Genomic DNA, 21,943 nt, shown 5'->3' on the forward strand with positions numbered 1-21,943 from the left:
TGAAACGCCATACCAATAATATAAACCTATTAGACGTCTCATCATGTTCCAATTTCATCAACATTCCTTACCTTTAAGAAACTCCTTAACTCCACTCCACTCTAACTTAAAGTCTTACAGAAGATAAACAACAAAGTGTGGAAACAATGAAAGCCTTCGTCTCCTGCTACTATTAGGAATATTGTTGTAGAATATAGAGATGTGCGTGTATCTGTTTATGGATTCCGTGTCATTCCTAAGGTTTTTCGCCATCAGCTAAACATTGACGTCGAAGAAGAGGTATCGGGTACATAACGTTCAATCAACGTGCTTACCATCATCTTTCCTTTAAACCCATTTTTGTGCAAAATTAAAATAATAACTAAACTTGATGTAACGCCGATGGATGATACTTTTATTCATTTTACTATCACAGAAATAGTGTAAGTCTTCAGAACAAGAAGCACCGAGCGTTCTGAAAATATAACAATGACAATCGTTACTTGGCATGGCAATGTACAATGTCTCGGACTAAACTATGCACATTGATAGTTTCAATATTGCTAGAAGTGAAAATTTTATTGCATACACTTTAAACAATAGCAGTGTAATTGCGTATGAATTTGAAACAAATTTAGCCAATGGCCGTTTTAGTTTAGCTTTATTTACAGATAAGCAAGAGTCACTTTGTAAAACTGATCACGAAGTTGCACGAACTTTTCTTTTTTTTGGCAGGATTTCCTCCATAATTGTTTTTTGATGTCTCTCAAAACTACGTATATAACAACTAAGAATTGTTTATATCATTTTTTTATATTTTTTTTTATTATTTTTTTATCAAGCAATATGTCAATTTTACATTAATCACATAATCATAAAATATGAATATAGTTATCTTCCATGCACATCTTTCACTCTACCATTCTTTCATTCACCAGTATAATTACATTCTTTGGGTTTTTAGGTCACCTGAGACGAAGTCTCAAGTGACCTATTCTACTCGCCTTTTGTCCGTCGTCGTCCGTCGTGCGTCCGTCGTGCGTCGGCCGTCGTATGTCCTTAAACAATTTACATTTTCGACTTTTTCTAAAACACTGCTGAAGTAATTTCAATGAAATTTTGCACAAACCTTCTAAGGCATAAGACCAATCAAAATTGTGAATTATATGGTCCTCCACCCCCAGAGAGCTATGGAAGGGGCCAAAAGGGGTAAAATTGACTAAATTTTCAAAAATCTTCTTCTCCACTCACAGATGTGATGGAATTAAATACTCTTCATAGATAGAAAGGTCCTAAGGTCCTTTACAAAAATTGTGAATTATATGACCCTGGGGTCTCAGGTTACCCCCTGGGAAGGGGGTTAAGTTTACTATAGTTTATATAGGGAAACAATTTTTTTGAGTATTATTTGATCATTTGTATTAGAAAATGAGTCAAATATTATCAGAATTATCAGTATGAAATGGCCATTTAATCATATTAACCAATTTTCAATGACTGACCCCCAGGTGCCGGAGGGGAGGGCCAAAATTGGTCAAATAGGCTATAACTTCAAAAATCTTCTTCTGAAATTCCAGAAATGGTAGAATCACATACTCTTCATAGATGGAAAGGTCTTGAGGTCCTTTACAAAAATTGTGAATTATATGACCCTGGGTTCTCAAGTTCCTGGCGAGGGGGTCAAGTTTACTATAGTTTATATCGCGAAAACACATTTTTGAGCATTATTTGGTCATTTGTAATAGGAAATAAGTCAAATGTTGTCGGAATTATCAGTATGAGATGGCCATTGAATCCTATTAACAATTTTTCAACGACTGACCGCCAGGGGCCTGAGGGGGGGGGGCAAAAGGGGTCAAATAGGCTAAAACTTCAAAAAGCTTCTTCTGGAACTTCAGAAGTGGCAGAATCAAATACTCTTCATAGATTGAAAGGTCTTGAGGTGCTTTACAAAGCATGTGAAATATATGACCCTGGGGACTCAGGTTACCCCCTGGGGAGGGGGTCAAGTTTACTATAGTTTATATAGGGAAACCACATTTTTGAGCATTATTTGGTCATTTGTAATAGGAAATAAGTCAAATGCTGTCGGAATTATCAGTATGAGATGGCCATTGAATCCTATTAACATTTTTTCAACGACTGACCCCCAGGAGCCTGAGAGCTGGGGCCAAACGGGGTCAATTAGGCCAAAACAAAAAGCTTCTTCTGAAGTTCTGGAACTGGTAGGATGAAATACTCTTCATAGATGGAAAGGTCTTAAGGTCCTTTACAAAATTGTGAATTATATGACCCTGGGGTCTCGTGTTTCCCCCTGGGGAGGGGGGTCAAGTTTACTATAGTTTATATAGAAAAAATGAACATTATTTGCTTATTTTTCATAGGAAATTAGTCAAAGAGGGTTAGAATTATTAGCTTGAAATAGCATTTTAACACCATATCCATATTGGTCCTGGCTCCTGGCTGACCCCCAGGGACCAGTGAGGCGGGGCCAAAATTGGTCAAAATGGTTAAAATTTCAAAAATCTTCTTCTGACAGGTTTGACGGAACCAAATAATCTTCATAGATTAAAAAGTGAAATTTATAAAATCACTGAAACTGACTGACCTCTAGTTTGGTTTTGTTGTTTAATGTTGGCAAAGCAAATTGGAATTTTAAGCATAAGGTTTGGTAAAATAATACACTAACTATAAAAATGAAAAACAAAAAATAAAAATTCTAATACGAAGGTTCAACTTTAAAGTTTATTCTAATTTGTAAATATTTTTTTTACAGATTTGAACCAACTATGCAATGCTCTTTCTATATCAGTACTCAGGTGACCGCCAAGGCCTATTGGGCCTCTTGTTTGATAGAGAGGGAGGAGGGAGAGAGAAAATAAAGTAAAAACAAAGAATTTGGAAGGAAAGAAGGGATAATGGGATGAACTAGAAAGGAGAGATTGTGAAAAATAAGAATTAAATGTAGATATAATCTTATATGAAAAATAATGAATAAACCAATGAAAACACGAGTAAATTGTTTATATCGTTTACAAACAGTTATTCAATACATTGATACTTGAGGTGTTCTTATATGTTAACGTTGCAGTCTGTCCCAGACTCCAGCAAGTTCATTGCATCACATTAAAGAGACCATACCGCACATATTAACTCAATCACAAATGTGGAGCAAGGAAGGTATTCCAACCGTGTAGAAAACTAGATTGTCGAATTTTCAAGGTAGTTTTCCCCTTTATAAAGCAACGACATAAAATAAACACGATCACAAGATATAGGGTTAACAATTAAGTACAGAAATAAACATTTTTATTTGATAGCTGTTTATTTGAGCACTTTTCGGAATAAGAAGTGTCTTACATTTAGCAAACTGTTTAGCAAATGTTTAATTTATTGCCTTTACTGTTGTCAGTATAATATGATCGAGTGAGGTGTGCTGTTTGGCGTCTTTAACGGTATGATCCACTGATATACTCTACGCACTATATAAAATGGGCGAGCGTTTCCACGATCACAAACAGACACTGCAGGAACGAACCGTAGTCTCCCAAAACACGCATACACAACACATCACTTATACGGCAGGCTGTCCTTAATTAACCCTGACTGTTGAGTATGCTTATTAAGCATAAACAACCAGCCTACCTTTGGCTTTTTGTCTGAGTCACTGTATGATCAGCCGAGTTTCATGACGGAGTAATCACATCGACATGTGTCACAGCCCCTGCTGGTCATCTCATACCCCACTGGGCACTCTGTGGTACAATTCTGTGCCACACATCCTGTAAACAAAACAAAACAAAAAACAAAACAAATAGTTTCCACTATATTATATAGCGGATAATTTGACCATTATCCAACTAAAGTACATTACTAAAAAGAATGGCACAAATTTGACATAACTGTTCATCAAATGTAAATGTTAAAAATGAAGAAATTTAAAAAAAAAACATACTGAAAAATATGACTCTTTTTGAATGCAATTAACCCACATGAAATACAGCTGCAGTTGTCATAATTTTGACATGCAATGGTATGTAACATACATTTTGTACATTGGGTGTTCTAGCATACCCAGTAGTGAGCACAGTAATACATGTAGCTACATATATGCTTGAAAATCAAAATATCAAAGTGCTGCCATTTTCCCATATATCTAGATAAAAAGATTTGGAATGAGTGTGAATGTCTCAATATGGTAGTAATATCCATAAAGAGTTCAGAAATTGGTCACCATTCTAGACATTAACTGTTTCCTAATTCATTAAAATACAAATATTGGGAGTTAAAGTATGGCAATAAATGTTGGTACCACTTATAACAAAAATTGTATTGTTAACGAAATTGAGGCTTAAAATTGGCCGAAATAAAGATATTTCCCAATCGCCATACACATGGTTTGGGGATGCTGAATGATAAGCGTGTGGTGGTAGATTCTGTAATCTTCACCATTGAACTCAGCACTTGTTTTTATATAAAAAATATTGATAGTTAAATCGTCATTAAATAGAATCCTCGAAACTACTATGCACATTGTATTAACTTACTTTTAACTCATTTGTTACCTCAGAAATACACATGACATTAACAAACCTGCGGGCTGTATGTAGTCCGCCGGTCGGTAACACTGTTGGCCACAGCCATTTCCTCTACATTCATAACCATCAGGACATTTTGTGCCATACTGAGAACAGAAGGTCAGACACATGCCTCGCCGCTCTGGGGCCGCATATGATGTCACTGTAAAACGCCAGGAACTGTTAGAGTTAGCTACTGCCAAAGCATGGTAATAAAATGTTATGTTTGTAAGGTTGAGCAAGAGTCATCTTCGTTTTGAGTATTGTTGTTTGATGGTTAAAACACAATGCCACGCTAATGTTGTCTCGTAAATTACATGTATCGATGTTTCATGGTGTTGTAATCCTTTCAAATATAATTTTGTCTGATATGACAAACCACCAATACAATTCACTTTTCACTTTAGTGATATTGTATATGATACACTTATGAAATAGAGCAAATTACTATATTTACATTCTGAGTGTTTCGTCACTATATGAATCAACCAACTGACGAATACAACGATTCTCGTGCATCAATTAGCTGGTTTCAAACATTACGACAGTTTCATATCAATACAAAATAGCCCCCACAATATCTGAATGTATACTTTTTAATATGCTGTTTCTTGATGTAGAATCAACTAAGGTTTACTGTAATAAGTCAATCAAATCTTATTTTAACTATATTTCTTGTTTATCGTTTGTCATTTGCGACGTTGTGGAACGACATTGTCATCCAGCTGTTTCAATAATCTCGTTTCTCGTCGGATATGGTATGTCATAATTTAAGTTTATTATAATAACCGTTCAATACTTTTTATTTTCATAAATCATTCTAATGTAAATATATGGATTGAATGTGTTTTTCTTATTTTCATAGCGGCAATGAATAGCAGAAGCTACATGTATCTACATATATTCACATCGCATTAGCGCTCCACGGGATATGTATGGGCGTATCATAAGGTAGAATAAAATGAGTCTTGAATTTGCAGAAACGCCATGGATAAGCTGTATATGTTTTACCTTCTTTTCCATCATCGACGACGAATTTTCTTTTTAGACAGATGGATGTTGTTGGAACATATATAATTACAATGCTCAAGGAAACCAAGATATGAGACTGAAATAGAAGTAAATAGAATTGTGTTACCTGCCAGTAGAGATAAGAGAACAAGAAATAGTAGACCCTTCATTGTGTAACACTGTCCTGTAACTGTGATCATGGCACACCTTATCTCAGATATACATTTACTTATCTTTCTGTCAGACACACCACACAGGAGTCCAGCATGTCATATCCGTGTTCATTAAAAAGTTCGCGATGCGTAACAAGAGCAGTTTTAACGAATGGGAAAATGGCGAATTTAATATATATATTTTTTTAAATATTTTTTTTCTATATTTTGATATCTTTTGTTTAAGCTATGTCTTATGTGGCCCAAACAATGAAAACGTTAATTATTATATACAAGGAAAATGGAATAGTTCAGGCGTCAGCTACGGTGAGGTAAATTATATTGTTAGGATGGCTGTGTATTAAACCAATTATGAGAAATATAATAAAACCACGAGTATTGTTTTATTGTTTATTCTTTAATCTAAAATAACAAATATGGAAAGTATCAAGAGAGCCATATCCTGATTCTCGTCGGCTTTTACAGCAAAAGTGATGTAACTTATACATTAAAACGGTTTCAAATTAAAAAAAATCAATTTCAAATGCAGGGTTTTATTTCTACATAGATACAAGCATCAGGAGAGAGATATTGAAAATTTACTTCTTGTCTGGGACGTATCGAGACTAATACTGTCAAAGGTTGAGGTAAATGTGGAGATCCTGCAACGAGAGTAAAGTAAATTTAACTACATGTACAACTTTTAGCGAAATAAAAACATTCTGTTTTTACGAATATTCCTTAACTTCAATTTTTTCATAGAAAAGCGTTAATTACTTTAGATTTTTCCCTTAACTTTTGTAATGCTTTCTATGTAAAATTCTAAGTTTAAGAGTTCCCTAATTGAAGTGATGTTTTTGAAATTGGGGGTCCGAACACCAATGATCAACCCAACCCACCATCTAAAAATATTTTCCACGTGTAAATCAAATTATCCGGCTGTTGGCAAAATAATTCAGTCATGTATTATCTATGAGTTAGGGAACTTTGTTGAGGCCCATATGGTATTATATCGCTATTTAAATATTTTAGATTCTACTACAGGACAGTATAACACCATATGAAACGATTCAAAGGCCCTTAATTTTTTACAGTAGACATGGAATTTATTTGACAAATTTTATGTCAAAAAGATTCTTTGATGAGCATGATAATAAAAGAAGAATGATGGGCATATGACCAATATATGACCATTACCCTTTCTTGCGAATATTTCACGATTGTACGTGTAACATCTTTGATACTCCAGGGGTTCCGATCCGATCCGATCTTCAAACCCCTGGACTACTTCATAGTAAAACTGAAGGCAGCCGGGGGAACAAATCTGAACCATTCACAGCCCCGTAAAATTTTTCTTTGAAGACTACTGAGAGAGCGACGCCTTACTTCAATGCCACATAGTCAAATACCGTTATACGGCTCTTCTTATCATGCTTATGTACATCAAAAGGACTAAATTATCTGTACTGTTCCGTTGCCTCCTGTTTTACTATGATAGTCCAGGGCGTATGTGATAGGAACCCCTGGAGTATCGAGGAACGTTTTTGAAAACTAGAGAGTGTAAACTAAAAACTCCCAATTAATATTAATTAATATAACTCGATTCTCATAACGACTCGTGGGTGTAGTTTTCATTGGGAATACTCACATTTTCGTTTCTGAATACAAGCATGAAAATTGTGCGGAAGGTCTGATCGCTTTCGTGAAGTTGTTGAAATTCTACACCGATACCTGAATTAAAACAACCACGATTAAATAACTGGAGGATATTAAAAAACATACGGTAACTTTGTCAAAACCATATCTTCCGAACAATAGATAAATATATATCTGATGTGACCAATCTAGTGGATTATCTTTCGTTAAGTTGGAAATCCTAACAGCTGTCCAGAAGACTCCAGAGAAAGTATCACATCATCATATCAGTTGATCAGAACAACATAAAGCAAACGGCAAACGATAAACTCTTCTTGAACAATTATATTTACAAACCAATATTTCTGATAAGCGATCTGACAGAATTATTATGTAATTAACTCCATGGTAGCTTCACCTGACACGGGCTCATCCTCAGACATGGTGGAGTAGGTTCCGTCCCGTTTCTTACTGATGCGGTCATACATCATTAAGTCGATCGTGAAGTCACGGTCCATTGGCTTGCAGATTGGTGTGGCGCCCCCACGCTCCCAACGAATTAAGGATAGGTCCCTAGAGTAGATGTTATTATTTGCAGGGATTGTTATGTAGTTGCGACCTCTGACGTTGCTCTGGGCTGAAAGCAAATAATAGAACTGAAGCAATATTTACGGATGACGTGTGGAAGAATGGATTTCTAATTTACACAAGAAACCCTTAGTTTGTTCGTAAAGAGAGACTAGCGGATAACGGAGAAATGCCACAATATATACAGATAATCTTTAACACTAAATATAACATGCAGATAACAATCTGTTTCCTATTCAGTGTTCTAGTGAAAGTAAACTGTCTTCAGACAACTAAACGTCGTCAGCAACATTATCATCATTTGTGTTTAAAGTCGCAAATCCAATATATCAATAAAATCTCATATACTTCTGTATTTTTACAATTAGATTATGACGTCGACCACGAAAATTCAGTGAGCAATATTTTACACATAAGCAAATTATTACCTAAACTAATTGTTCTATATTCCTTATGAAAACTTTAAACAACAATGGGTAATTTGTGTTACCGCTCACTTTGTGAACTAGAGAAGGGTTCTCTTAGAATTGTGTAATACAGCAATAACCACAAAATGAGATAATTAATCAAATAATATTTTACGATTTCCTCTTTATATACAGCTTTCACTATTCCCTATATTTCAAATGAGGTTTTACGAGGGAAATCACTCTTGAAATCCGTGGACAATATTCGAGAGGTTGATTCTAGTAACAGGTGAGGGGTCATGGAAATCAGAATTCTAGTTTTAAAATATTGCTCTGCTTTGTGGGATATATATACATGAGGATTGAAAAGCGTTTTTATTGTGTTTACGGTGGTATGAATGCAATGTGGATACAGTCATATTTAATGTAGCGCGTTAAATTTTAACAACACCGAGAGAGAACTATCAGCTGGATACCAGGTTTCTGCGTTTTTTTTCGTTTTTTTTTTCATTTTTTAACTCCTTATTTATTTATTGCAGTTTTACACCTTTGATCAAAGCTTACCTTGGAATATTTTCATTCCCCACAAGCGTTCTTTTGAGTACTTTTCGCTTGAGCGGATATGGTAAACTCTTCAATTTCTTCTTCTGAGAAACTTTTAAATCTTGGCTTAGGCGCCGGCATAGCAGGTAGTCCTGGCTGGGGAATCTGGATGTCTTCGCTCTGTCTCAAATCTCTCAACATTTTCTCAATTTCTATGTTCGAAGCATTATCGGATGCCTCAATAACAATGTTACTTGAAAACAACTCATCAAAGGAATCTTCATCACTAAAACTGAGCCCATCCGGCAAAGGGACATTGAACTGACCAATGTCCATGTCTTTAAGACTCTCAGTGTCTGACATATTTTGCTCCATGATCATGATGATTGTTGAGCAGACGATTCTTTTTATGTTGATGATGGGCATGCGTCGGAAAAATGTTTTTTTTTTTAATGGTTTAATATTATTTATAGAACTTTTTGTGTGTTGTGGTACATATGGTTTGTGTTTGTTATGAAAGGGGAGCTCATAGTACATGTGTTTTTGTTTTGATGAAATCTCGTTGGAGCTTGAAGTAAACAAAGAAGTAGCCAGGGGCCATTTTGATTGTAATATTCATCCGCCTAACTATGCTTGTCGTTGCTATGTTACCTGACCCGACTTACAGTGATATGAATACAGACTCGTTTTACTATGCCAAAGAAGATCTATATGTAAATATATTATTGTATACACATATTTCTCACATTTTTGTTTATTACACGTTTCAGTTAATATAAAGTCAAAGTCCCATCTTGTGTAAGAAGATATGTCTTCTCCATATCGCTTTTGATAGACTAGTTCTTCAACTTAATCATATAGTCTCAGCTCATCTAAATATATTGAGAATTGAAACAAGATTCTAGCAAAGTCGAAAAATGACGACGGATGTTAAGGAAAGGATTTTATATTGACCCATTAGGTTTATTGAAGGATATATATTCGAAATGAAATCAAATCGATTTTAAAAGAAAGATATGAATAGCAAGAAGATACACCACATCGATATTATTTGATATTTAAAAAAATAATTTCGTTTCTTAAATAACTTGAAATCACTTACCAAAAGCCCCCGCCAGAATACCGAGAAGCACAACAGTAGTATGTACGGACATTGTACCGACTAAACAATGGACAGATGGGATGAGCGACAGAATCATGTAAATTAGAACGAATCATACTCATTTTTTTCTGACATGTACATTAAATCCTTAGGGTAATTCAATGATAAATATCGTTGACATTTGATTTAATTCGCCTATTAAAGTATATTTTTTTTCTTTAATGTGTTTCATAATGCAGCTTACTAATAATCTACAATCAGCTGTTGACACATCATACACGTGTGTTAGGGCTGGTTTTGATGTCATCCATCAAATCAGTGGAGTTTCGCTGACATAGTATTCAAACGGTTACTATCACTTGCGTAACATTCATCCCTGGCCTATATTATAGCAAAACTGAAGGCTCTGTGTGCGACAGCAATGAGACAGGTAGGTTTGTCCTACGATACACAGCAAAAATATTGGAATAACAGTACACATGTAATTTGGCTTCAAAGGAATTATCTACAGGAACGTGATTGCTGAGATTTCTTCTCTTAGATTGCCTTCAGTTTAATTAATATGATATAGTCCATGGGTGGATGTAACGTTAACGGCAGTGATAGAAACCCTTTAATATTGAGGGTTTGCCGGTACCTTACTGAAGCACCTTCCTGACGGCAACCTGTTGGTCATCCGAACCGGTTAATAAAATGTAATGTGCCGGGAATAAAACCGATGATAAGTCGGTTTATGGTGGGCGAATAGAAAATCTTTGAGAGATAAAGGCTCGTTCACATGGATATACCTGGATGATCATGCCAATATTTTTTTCCGAGGTAGTGTGCACAAATGGTGTTCATGACAGTGGTGTCAAAATTATTCAAAAAAAATTACAGCGTGCATATAGTGATCTTATGAAAATGAATCTCATATTCCTCTTTTAATCGAACAAAACTACTTCATCATGAAGTTAAACTGTTGAATAGAGAAAAATAAATATAGGAGTGCACAGAACATACATTTCCATAATGAAAGAATGTTGAAGCCGTAGGTTTATAATATGAATATTAGACATGGATGGCATGTTTCACCATTCCAATAGGTATGGATAGCAGACGGAGCTGTATATCATGAGACTTGTTTGTTATAGAAAGGAAAACAAACTTCTACTTTGGTATAAGATATTTAATGAAATGGTTTGATAAAAACATAAATTAATAGACTGGTGATATTTTCTCCAAAACGTCTTCTTTTCAACGGATTGGTTATGCTGCTTTTCAGGTAATTCACATAGTCCTACAACATGAATCAAGACTCTTTCTTGTGTGGATATGAAAGATAAATATGATCTTTCCTACCTTGAGGGTAGGACAGGGAAATCTCTACCCAAAGAAGCGATTCACAACTGTCTAACCTATCCTGTTTTCTAGGTAGGGAATGACCCCTTTTCTGCCCCTGAAATTTCCTCAAATACAACACCCAAGAATAATCAATAAATTAAATTGGAGATTTCTATTTTACTTTGTCAAAAACTTTAAACTGTTGCACTGTGAAATACAAGAATCTAAACCATTTTGAAATATTCACAGTCATAGATATACTTACTAATATTGTATGAAAACCAACTAAATAAGTCTTTTTACCAGGTAGAAATCAACAAAAAATATCTGAAGTAAGAAGATTTCCGATTGCGATTATCATTAGGTCAAAATTCAGCACGCGCGTGATGTTAATTTTTATATGCATATGACGGTTTACAACTTCCGGTTTATTACGCGAATATGTTCTATGTGTACAGACTGTCTTGTCCTGTGTACGACAGAGGAAGCTTACCCTCATCGGAAGTGCAGATATCTCTGTCCGATGGGATAGAAAGGGATAATCTAACCCAGAGTCACAAAATGATGTTAAACTCGAAGCTTGCCGAGGATTTTACAACATTTTGTGATCCCGAGGGTAGAATATCCCTATCCTTCATATCCACATATACAAGAGTATTTTTGTCTCATACCTCGATGTTTTATTGCAATTTCATAACTATGTAATCCCGTCATTTTGAAAAAAAAATCGAAGAAAACCACGACTGCAAGTCTGCATAAATGAAAATTGCGTGATATTTCCAACGCAAATCCCGTTTGCATCTTTTATAGAAAAAAAAAGTTGCCGAAAAATAATACCGAGAACATAGTAATTTTGTTGACGCTGTGGCGTCACGAGGCTGTATTGCTTGGGTAACCATGTAACATAGCCTTAGACAACAGGTGTATTGCATGAGACAACTAGTACATTTGTATACGTATTACACCCGTAGGTATGAGAGAAATACCTGTATTAGTTTTCCAGTCACATAAGCACAATCAGGAAATCATTAAAAGTCAGAAAAGTCACTAGTATTGACATGCCAATGTTTATGCAAACAAAACAAAATCTTTAAATAATTGATTGTATTATCTTCGTATAATTAGGACCTACTTGTTCATTGTAGAACACAAAACGTAGGACTGTGTGGAACCTGAGATATTGCTTATCTAGGAGTTGGAACTCAACACCGATATCTGTATAATTGAAAAACAGAAATTTTCACTTCTTTATGAAAACTAAACTATTTATGGAAATAAACACACAGCTTTTAACACATTACCGAACAATTCTGGAACCAATGTCAAGCGCTAGATCATGTGATGAAAAAAAGAAACAACAAAGTACCACATAGTCAAATTGGCGATGTCATTGGAACAAGAATCAATGCAGTAACTGCATACAATATGACGTTTTAAATAAATTGATATCTACACACGAAAGCAGGAAACCGCCATGGCTCACCGGTTATATTTCGTACGTAGTCTCTATCGCATTGGTATATTTTCATCGGTGACATATTGAAATTTACCGTGATGTTCCATTGTTATCTGTTCATACGCCATTATGTCGAATGTGACGTCATGGGCCAGTGGTCTAAGGTTAGGAGACCGATTCATGTCGACGTAACAGGAACCCATCATGTTTACATAATAAACATTACTATTGGCAGGAATCGTAACGTAATTTCGGGCTGTACTTCAAAAAGGGACTGCAAAACAAAATATTCCTGATATGACATGCAAAGTGATTAAAATTGCGTCCTTTTCGTTTCGTACACTTTTAAAAGCACTGGTTTTAATATTTTCGACATGAAATGGTGTTTAAGATATGTTGCATTACCTACACATTTAATGGTACTCGTTAGCGCACCATGCTGACTGATTATGTAGATAGCAAATGTACACTGTGTATATTAGGCACATATGCATGCAAATACGATAATAATCAATACTTATATTAGCATTTTAGTTTTTGAAAAATGAAGTTTGTTTACATATAAAGATACAATATTGATGTTCAGAGTATCCAACGTCAGTGTAAATCCAGCCGAGGGCTCAGTAGATCAATGAGATAACTTACCAACAACACAAACCAGTGTGTAGAGGAACAGCCCCACTCCCCCGAACATTTTAACGGTCTTTATATCGGCCAGCAGATTACGCTTGATATTTTACCAATTTTATTCAAATTAAAGTACATTTGTACCTATCATTATAGTATCAGAAACAAGTGTATAACACTAATTTAGACGTTTATAAATAATTTACAGCTGTTTTGTTTGCCAAAGTTCACTAAACCAAACACTAATGTGCAATAAAAATTAGTTAATTATTGTGTATGTCTGAATTCAGTTCTTTTGTTTTTATTTTGCCTACGAAATATCTCTTAATCTCTCTCAAAATATGAAGCAGATTTTTCATGTCTATTTTCTCAGAAGCAAATGTTTTTAAATAGCGATCGCAGCAGTTAAAAATAACCACCCATCAACATCCATATTAGGAATGCTTCATTTTGTTTGTGGATATAATGTGTATGAAATAGGGCATTAAACATTTCCGTTCTGGTGTTAAAACATCAGCACATCTGTCTTAATTGCCACCAGGTTGGGTTTCTCCCCATCACGTGTCCCTATATATGGCTATTACACGGTAGTAACTTTTTCTCTGTCACATTCTATAACTTTACCGACACGGGGAACACGCGGATTAGATACATATCTACACAGATTGAATGTCGAGGTGAGTAAACAAAGGATTACAATAGATTTCACAAACGATATACATGATGAGTACGAGTTTGCTGTTTATTGTATCTTAGACAAAAACGATCAAAACAGGAATTCATAACAAAAATTTCAAATTTGCGTAAGTTATGTATATTTCGGATGGTTACTATTCAACTGAAGTTGCAAAACCAGAAAACATTCATTATAATTGGATCAGTGATGTACTATACATTTGAAATCCAATGTACAATACAATTTCTTAGTTTAAAAAATGATGGATATGAAGATGAAAAAGGGTTCAAACATTACATAGTCCTAGTATTAATTTATTTTTACCTTTTATTTGATATTGTAGAAGAACAGGGAAATACACATATGATTCCTGTCGAGTGTCTCGGCCAGGAATCGAACCCGTGTCTCAGTTGTGAAAAACTACGGAGTGACAGAGACCGTATTTAACACTATACACCGACCCGCATCTTTTACAAAACCGTCTTACATCAAATTAATATTGGGGCGTATTTGTTATGCCACACAACCGGTTTGAATGATAAGGATTCTTATATAATGCATGATGATGTCTCTCTTATTACCAATTGATACGTGCGGTTTATTTGCCGTATTTGAATACTGATTTAACTCTAGCTTTAGTTTAGTCCGATCGTCAGTGCAGAGTGGACCCCAATAGTGTGTACTTTTATATCACTCCACTGGTAACACATGAAAACATTTTACAAACAGATTTTTCGACCTTACCATTTTCTGTTAGTGAACCAATTGCGGCTTGTCAGCTGGCAATCAAACCGCCTGGGTACTGCACGTTTTGTATATTGTATTGCATTGCATCGACATTTAATGAGTACACGTGCGTGTACGAGAACGAGGCTTGGTTGAATACGGCTAAGCGACCGGATAATTGTTAATTATTCCTACTTTAATATTAAACTATTTCACATGTCATTTCTACTGCACATAAAATGTTAAATGTCTAGATGAGTGTCGTAAAGCTTACTGTTTAAAACAGTCCCGCCTGAAAACAACGATTAAATTGAGACTGCAAAGTACTGTCGTCCTAACATGTACTACTAATTGATCATTACTCCCAATGTTTTAATTGGCTTAACCAAACACTTCCTATCAGATTCAAAAAGGACAAAAAGTGTTAATACATTTTGCCTTAATAGAACCATCCCCTATCTATAAATTTTAGGTGACCGGCTTTTAACCTCAGGACATTGTCCTTCATGTTATCATACAAAATAGAACCATATGTTGTGGCTATTAAATTCAGATATTATACATTATGATAGAATTAGTATCTGAACAAAATCTGAACACATGTCTCTTATTTTGATACTTTTGATCAATACATCAATAAAATGCCATTGATAAGACTTGATAAGATAACTGCATCTTGTGTTACATTTGGCTTTGGCAGAAATATCAGGTACAATGTATATTGATTATTTTGATTTTGGAGGAGGCGGAACATTTTTTCCACATAATGATAACACATTTTATTATAACTTTGAAAACTTTATTACTGTTTAAAGTTAATGTGATTTATCGCAAGGATTAATCTTTTACATGTACGAATGATAAATTTTGATACCTCGCTTGGATCAAAGAATACAAAGGACTCTATTGCTATTGTCTTTTTTCAGGCCAATGTTCGGATATATCCTGTTGACATGTGTCATTGTGATAATGCAGAAGGACGTAGCTCTTGCAAGACACCTCTTGGTTCTGGCCTGTCCGACCTTCAGCCATACACGGAACCTGATAGATGTTGTTAATCACGTCACTAAAACATATGGTTATAAAGCCACTGTTGTGACTTCAAGACCAATTGCTACCAGTTTGAAACTCGTGTCAAACGCGTCTATAGATATTGTCATTTCTGGTGCACTTGACAAAGTTGATGTTAAGAGTGCGGAAACAAAATTAGCGAAAGACATATGTTACATTAAAGAGAATGGCGAAAGACCTAGCCTTTCGAAGCAATGGGATATCGTAAGAACATGTGATGCTTTTCACAAAGACATTACTCTATTAAAACTAATAAAACGCAGAAAATTTAAATTAGCAATTATTGATAATATGCCGCTAGCCGAATGCTTCACATCGTTTGCCTATAATCTTTTCATTCCTTACATATATTTTGGTGTTCTATACGATCCCGTAAGAATGCGAATACCATTTTCACCAGCAACAACCCCGTTTTATTTTCGTTTTGTTGTAAGTGATAAAATGCGTTTTTTGGAAAGATTGCAAAATGTGTTTACGTCTATAACAATGGAGTTAGCACCAAGCTACCTATTCTCACTTCCCGATATCGCAAAATATACGCCACACCGGGAAAAACTTACCTCAAATCAGTTATTTTCAAAAGCCTCTTTTCATCTGGTAGAAACTGACTTCCTCATCGACTATCCCAAACCGTCTTTGCCCCACGTTGCATTCGTAGGAGGAATATCTACAAAACCGTCCAAAATACTATCGGACCAATTTCAGTCTTTCATGGATTCTAGTGAGACTGGCGCAGTTATCGTATCGTTTGGAAGTGGATTAAATGGCTTCCCGTCCGATCGAATGGACACGTTAATCAAAGCATTTAAACAACGCCATGACTTGCATTTTATCGTTAAACATGGCTTGTTAGCACATCTTGAAGGCAATGTTATGTTTTCCCCTTGGATTCCGCAAAATGACCTTTTAGGTCATAATAAGACGGTTGCGTTTTTCACTCACTGTGGCAACAACGGTCAGTTTGAGGCTCTGTACCACGGGGTCCCCATGGTAGGTTTTCCGCTGTTCGCTGACCAGTACTACAACTGTGAACGTATGAGACAAAGACAGTATGGACTTGTTCTAGAGTTCTGCTCATTCGACGTCGAGGATATAGAGACAGCACTTATTAGTATTACCACAAACAAGAAATACTTATACAACATCAGGAATGCCTCCCATATATTCCATGGTCGATCGGAGACTCCCCTACAGCGTGCATCTTACTGGATAGACCACGTGATGCGGTACGGGGACACGTACATTCACTCCTACTGTACAGATATACCCTGGTATCAGTACTATCTCCTAGACGTATTCATGGGTCTGACCACGTTAATTTTCGTTATCATCTATTTATTAGTTCAGATATTTAAATGCTGGCAATATGTCTGTTCTAAAAGCATCGATAAACATGTTATAAGGAAAGCGAAAATTCATTGAGAATTTTTATTGGTATCGGTTTAGTTATTTCACTAATTTAATCAATTTGCTACCATTTTGGTAAATAAAGTAAAGAAAACACTTAATTGGTGTTAACGTGTTTTTATTGCAATTGGTAATTAGGAATTATTTAAATACATGTAATATGATTGTGTTAATGATATATATGAAACATGTATTTAACTACTTACCAAACTATCACTACGATAGACAAAATCAGTGTAGTGTGTGTTAATATATCAATAATTAGGTTACTGCACAATCAATTCACATTGATTCTACCATAATGTTTATTAAACATCTATCTTCGGATACCAGTATCGCATGACTGGCGATACCGGGCACGTAGTAATGGAGGTTATAATTTAGAACATTGGGCAGTACATTGGTATAGAGATCAAGGAACGGCTGCCGTCTTAACCACAGTGTAAGTATTCTATGTTATATATTTCCTTACTTATTCTCATTATATCTCATTTTAAGATTATTACTGAATTCTTTAGTCTTCTGATGCACCCCTTTTTCTCTGTCCTTGGATGTTGGTAGAAATTTCGTTATGAATTATTCGTTATAATCATATTCATAACCGTAACCCTTTCACCTCTGGGTCGCGAGTAATAATCCCAAGTGGGACAGTTGCAGGTAATAACCGCTTTACTCAGTCATCTAAAGATGACAGGTTCTAAATGACTCTGACCGTTCGTAGGACTGGACATTAAAGCAATCAAAACAAAGCAAACAAAAGTGATTGCGTTAGATATTGAAAGAAATATCTCATGATTTACAACGTTGGAGCTATGAGTTCAAATCATTATGCTATCTTCAGTCAAACTTTATGTAAGTGTTAGTGAGGGTTTAAAGATAAACCATGGATTATGAGTAAACTTTAATTTCAAAGTATTTACTTAGAACTGACAGCTCATCGGATATGATGTTAAAAGGACAGCAAACAATTAAAACTTTTTTAAATACACGGGCGACAATTGTATATGTCAATATTTAGAACATTCAGTCACAGTATAAGGCAGAAATTATAATGACACACTACATATTTAGCAAACCAGCCCAACCTCACTCAACGTGTCAAGATGATAATAAAAGGCATATACATACTATAATAATGGTATCACCGCTGATGTTGTTGTTCGCAGAGGAGCCATGTCTTCCAGCAATTTCCATCTTGATCCCACTGTCAGGCATTTATGGAAACTTGAAGAAATGGCAAAACAGCATCGTGTCCCTCGCGAAGTTCAAAACCAAATCGAGCGGTGTCTTTGCAGTATACTGGTGAGTAACTGTAATGGCAGTTTTCATAGATTGATCTAGATAGTTATTATAATGGATGATATACTTCAAAATGAAGTGGTTTGGAGAAAGGTCATCTTCTTTTGTTCTTTTTTTTATTGTTTTGGATTAACATTTTCATATTCTGAGTTATGTTTAGTATATCTTGGCATAGTAATGTCTATGATAATTCAACGGTTTAACGACGGTGCACTTGCTTTTGCATTGATAGAAGACCTCTTCCGTGTTTTATACCATACAAACGTTTAAAACATGTTTAATCTAAATTAGACATTGTCGTCTGTTTCATCTCGTTCCGAAATGTCAATACAAATATCTATGTCGTAATATATATATTTGTTTCTTCTTTATTTCAATCTGATGTGGATAAGTTTTTTGTCTTTCTTTAATACAAATACATAACGTATACTACGAATACCTGGTCAAATGAAAGTTGAACTAACGTTCCACACCTTTTGCTGTTTTTATGAGGCTCGGGATGAATATTGTGAGAATATGACCTCCCTACCAGTCAGGGTGTCCGCTATATCATAGATCAAACGACACAGCATCCGTGGGAACAACTTAACAACGATGGAATCATTCCTTTCATGCCTCCACAAATGGCATCGGGAAAATTAGAAGGTAACGTTTGTTGTTAAAAAAACATGCATGTAGTTTTACCATAAATCTACGTTTCATCTTATTTTTGAAATACCAATTTCTGTGTTTTATTAGATCTATGAAAATTTATCTTCTTTCAGGGAATTTTCTCAAAACTCTGGTGAGCATGAGCAAAGCTAAGAAAGTCCTAGAATTAGGACTATTTACCGGATGTGGAGCTTTATCCTTGGCGGAAGCTCTTCCAGCAGACGGCATAGTAGTTTCATGTGAAATCCAGTCAATCATACAAAATCTGGCGCGCAAATATTTAGACCAATCGCCACATGGAAAGAAAGTTATAATCAAAGGAGGTAAGCCTTTGTAATTATTGTAAATGAGTTTCCATATCAATACAGAATATTTTCGTTAATATTTCATGTGCCGTAATTTTCATACTGACTAATCAAGAATAGGTTTTGATATTTTATTCAACACCAGAAATTACCAACATTTTGAGAATTTCAATACTTTGTATTTTACAAGTACAAAAAAGAGCTGAAAATGCTTTTTGGTAGTACTGCAGTGAAATGAGTACATACGGTCTGTCCATGAAGCCAAGTTTCATTTCACATTGTTACAGTGTTATTAGCAGTTGTGAAGTGATTTCTGCAGGTATGTCTCCATCTTAACATAAATGTACATAAGACATTTGGTGGTTTTCAATAGATTACTGAAGAAAAAATACTATGTCAAAATGTTCGCCCAAATAAGCAATAAAAAACAAGTATGAGGTAAACAATCTGAGTACAATGATTTACTAGCAAAGTATTTATTCTCAGGACCAGCGCTTAGTACAATGAAAGAACTGGCGAGAGACGGAGAACAATTTGATATCATATTTTTTGATGCCGATAAAGATAGCTACTTCGATTACTTTCAGGTAAGTTATGTGTACAAATAAACAACCAAAGTAGGACAATCAGGAATCAAGTCATATTAGCTGAATACAAAGATCCATTCTTGTCATGTGTGATTTTAAAACCACAAGCATTCACTACTTGCCTTCAGTGTAGTCATTTACAAATGACCATTGCCATTTATTGGGAAGCTAATCGAGATTAAACAAAATCTTCCAAATTCTTGGCATCACGCATCGCCGGGTTAAGATGATAATTCACTCGTCAGATGTTCTGCTTTTCAGGTTATAATGGATAACAACATGTTATCTTCCGGGGGGACTATTCTGATGGACAACGCTTTGTTCATGGGTTCCGCTTACCTCAGGGACGAAATGAAAATGGGTCAAACTACACACAAGTTCAATGAGTTTATCTCAAAGAACAAAGATCTTCACCAGGTAAGCTGCATTATGTCAGGTAATATTTTGTTTTTGTTTTGAACAGACAGTTATGTGTCATTACTCTTTTGTCGAATGACGCGTTTCCCAGTTAGCAAGTCAGTTATTGATGTCAAGAATTGTGCTACTTTTAGGATTCTTAATCCCAACTCCCGTCGCCGAAATTATTTTTAAGAATCTGTATAGACTTTAAATATCGAAAATAAGTGTATTTGACATTATTCTGAGATAACAGTGATACTTATGTCTAGAATAATAATAATAATAAAAAAAACTTCAATACAAAAAGCTAATCCGTTCACTTATATCTGAAATCTTGTTTTGCGACTGTTGGCAGGCGATCTTAATTAAACATACTTGGAAGACATGTATTTGTGTCTTAATCAACTCTTTATTATAGCAATATGTATACGAATATATACTTATGTATTTCTTACATTACACGTTATATGCCAGTTGTTTTATTTACGGTAGTAATGTGTGGACCTTGTGTTTATGATGCAGGTGTTGGTTCCTATCAAAGATGGAGTTCTGATGATACGGCGGAGGGAGGACGTAAATGGATCAGTATAGACCTACGCTATTGTCCTCGGGCTACTACCATACTCACTCCACAAATGTAAAGTCGTAACACTCACTGCTAGACATTACTTCAAAATCTAAGAATTTTTTAACGAACAACTTTAACATTACATTTAGGAAAGTTCGTGTTTCTTACGGCAATTGTTTTATGGACTACGGATATTATTAATCGTTATTCTGTATGGTGCTTTCATCATTTCTGTTGAATAAAACATCTTTTGATTTGGAAATAATTTTTTTTTTCTTGTTATTACCTTTTAGTTTAATTGATGTGTATAGCCACTATATATTACGAAAATAGCCCATCTAATTCCTGTCTCCACCGTGGACTTCACGAATTTTCCCGGTTTGTTAGCCGCCACAAAAATCAACGATTAGAAATAGGAATGTCATTTCACTTTTCATCCCTCCCCTTGGATAGGAAAAACATAATTTTACATAAATTATTACTAGAAACGCGATTCCGTGCTTATATAAGAAAATTTAATATATACATAGTCGACTGTGTTATTTTGTCACTTTGATAATTCGAACGTTTGTTAACATGCATGCCGCCCAACTGACGGAATTACTTCGTCAAATAAACTGAACTTGGAGATTACTTATTCACTTCATTTCATTTAGTAATTTTGATGTAGGTAGGTAACATTTTCGTAACGTCCCATTTGTTATGCAGCGATTTTTTTTGTTTTTTTTTTGTTCGCAAACCGCCGAGTTTCTTTTCAATGAAAGTCAAAAACTATTTACGTTCCAGTGTTATTCACGTTTTTAACTATGTGTTAATTAGATCGAAGTAAAATTTGATAAAAATAAAAACCATAA

The 21,943-nt window shown here is 35.0% G+C and overlaps 3 protein-coding genes and 1 pseudogene across 3 annotated transcripts; 2 read left to right on the plus strand and 2 right to left on the minus strand.

Annotated features, from left to right (window-relative positions):
- Window positions 1–373: 373 nt before the first annotated feature.
- LOC138319012 (cysteine-rich motor neuron 1 protein-like) lies at window positions 374–5,767 on the minus strand. Its single transcript, XM_069261890.1, has 4 exons — window positions 5,695–5,767; window positions 4,573–4,719; window positions 3,625–3,761; window positions 374–454 (listed from the first exon to the last, which is right to left on the minus strand). Exons 1-3 carry the CDS (start codon window positions 5,765–5,767, stop codon window positions 3,655–3,657), a joined length of 327 nt encoding a protein of 108 aa, XP_069117991.1. The 3' UTR covers window positions 374–454; window positions 3,625–3,654.
- A 435-nt stretch (window positions 5,768–6,202) lies between these two features.
- Window positions 6,203–10,046, minus strand: LOC138320086 (uncharacterized). The gene is made up of 4 exons (XM_069263163.1): window positions 9,995–10,046; window positions 7,773–7,991; window positions 7,368–7,450; window positions 6,203–6,381 (listed from the first exon to the last, which is right to left on the minus strand). Exons 1-4 carry the CDS (start codon window positions 10,044–10,046, stop codon window positions 6,355–6,357), a joined length of 381 nt encoding a protein of 126 aa, XP_069119264.1. The 3' UTR covers window positions 6,203–6,354.
- A 6,306-nt stretch (window positions 10,047–16,352) lies between these two features.
- LOC138319731 (UDP-glucuronosyltransferase 1A9-like) lies at window positions 16,353–17,295 on the plus strand. The gene has a single exon (XM_069262869.1). The coding sequence runs from the start codon at window positions 16,360–16,362 to the stop codon at window positions 17,293–17,295; it is 936 nt and encodes a 311-aa protein (XP_069118970.1). The 5' UTR covers window positions 16,353–16,359.
- Window positions 17,296–18,342: 1,047 nt separating this feature from the next.
- Window positions 18,343–21,344, plus strand: LOC138320087 (uncharacterized; annotated as a pseudogene).
- The last annotated feature ends 599 nt before the right edge of the window (window positions 21,345–21,943 follow it).

The sequence above is a fragment of the Argopecten irradians genome, chromosome 3 (assembly GCF_041381155.1).
Source record: "Argopecten irradians isolate NY chromosome 3, Ai_NY, whole genome shotgun sequence".
In the NCBI taxonomy this organism is placed as follows: Eukaryota; Metazoa; Mollusca; class Bivalvia; order Pectinida; family Pectinidae; genus Argopecten; species Argopecten irradians.

Coding starts and splice junctions, on each gene's coding strand:
- LOC138319012 (XM_069261890.1), bottom strand. CDS start 5,767: ATGATCACAGTTACAGGACAGTGTTACACAATGAAGGGTCTACTATTT. Junction 4,720..5,694: donor TCTCTTATCTCTACTGGCAG/GTAACACAATTC, acceptor GGCGTTTTACAG/TGACATCATATGCGGCCCCA. Junction 3,762..4,572: donor GGACTACATACAGCCCGCAG/GTTTGTTAATGT, acceptor TTTTGTTTACAG/GATGTGTGGCACAGAATTGT.
- LOC138320086 (XM_069263163.1), bottom strand. CDS start 10,046: ATGTCCGTACATACTACTGTTGTGCTTCTCGGTATTCTGGCGGGGGCT. Junction 7,451..7,772: donor TGAGGATGAGCCCGTGTCAG/GTGAAGCTACCA, acceptor GTTTTAATTCAG/GTATCGGTGTAGAATTTCAA. Junction 6,382..7,367: donor TTGTATTCAGAAACGAAAAT/GTGAGTATTCCC, acceptor CTCTCGTTGCAG/GATCTCCACATTTACCTCAA.
- LOC138319731 (XM_069262869.1), top strand. CDS start 16,360: ATGGAGTTAGCACCAAGCTACCTATTCTCACTTCCCGATATCGCAAAA.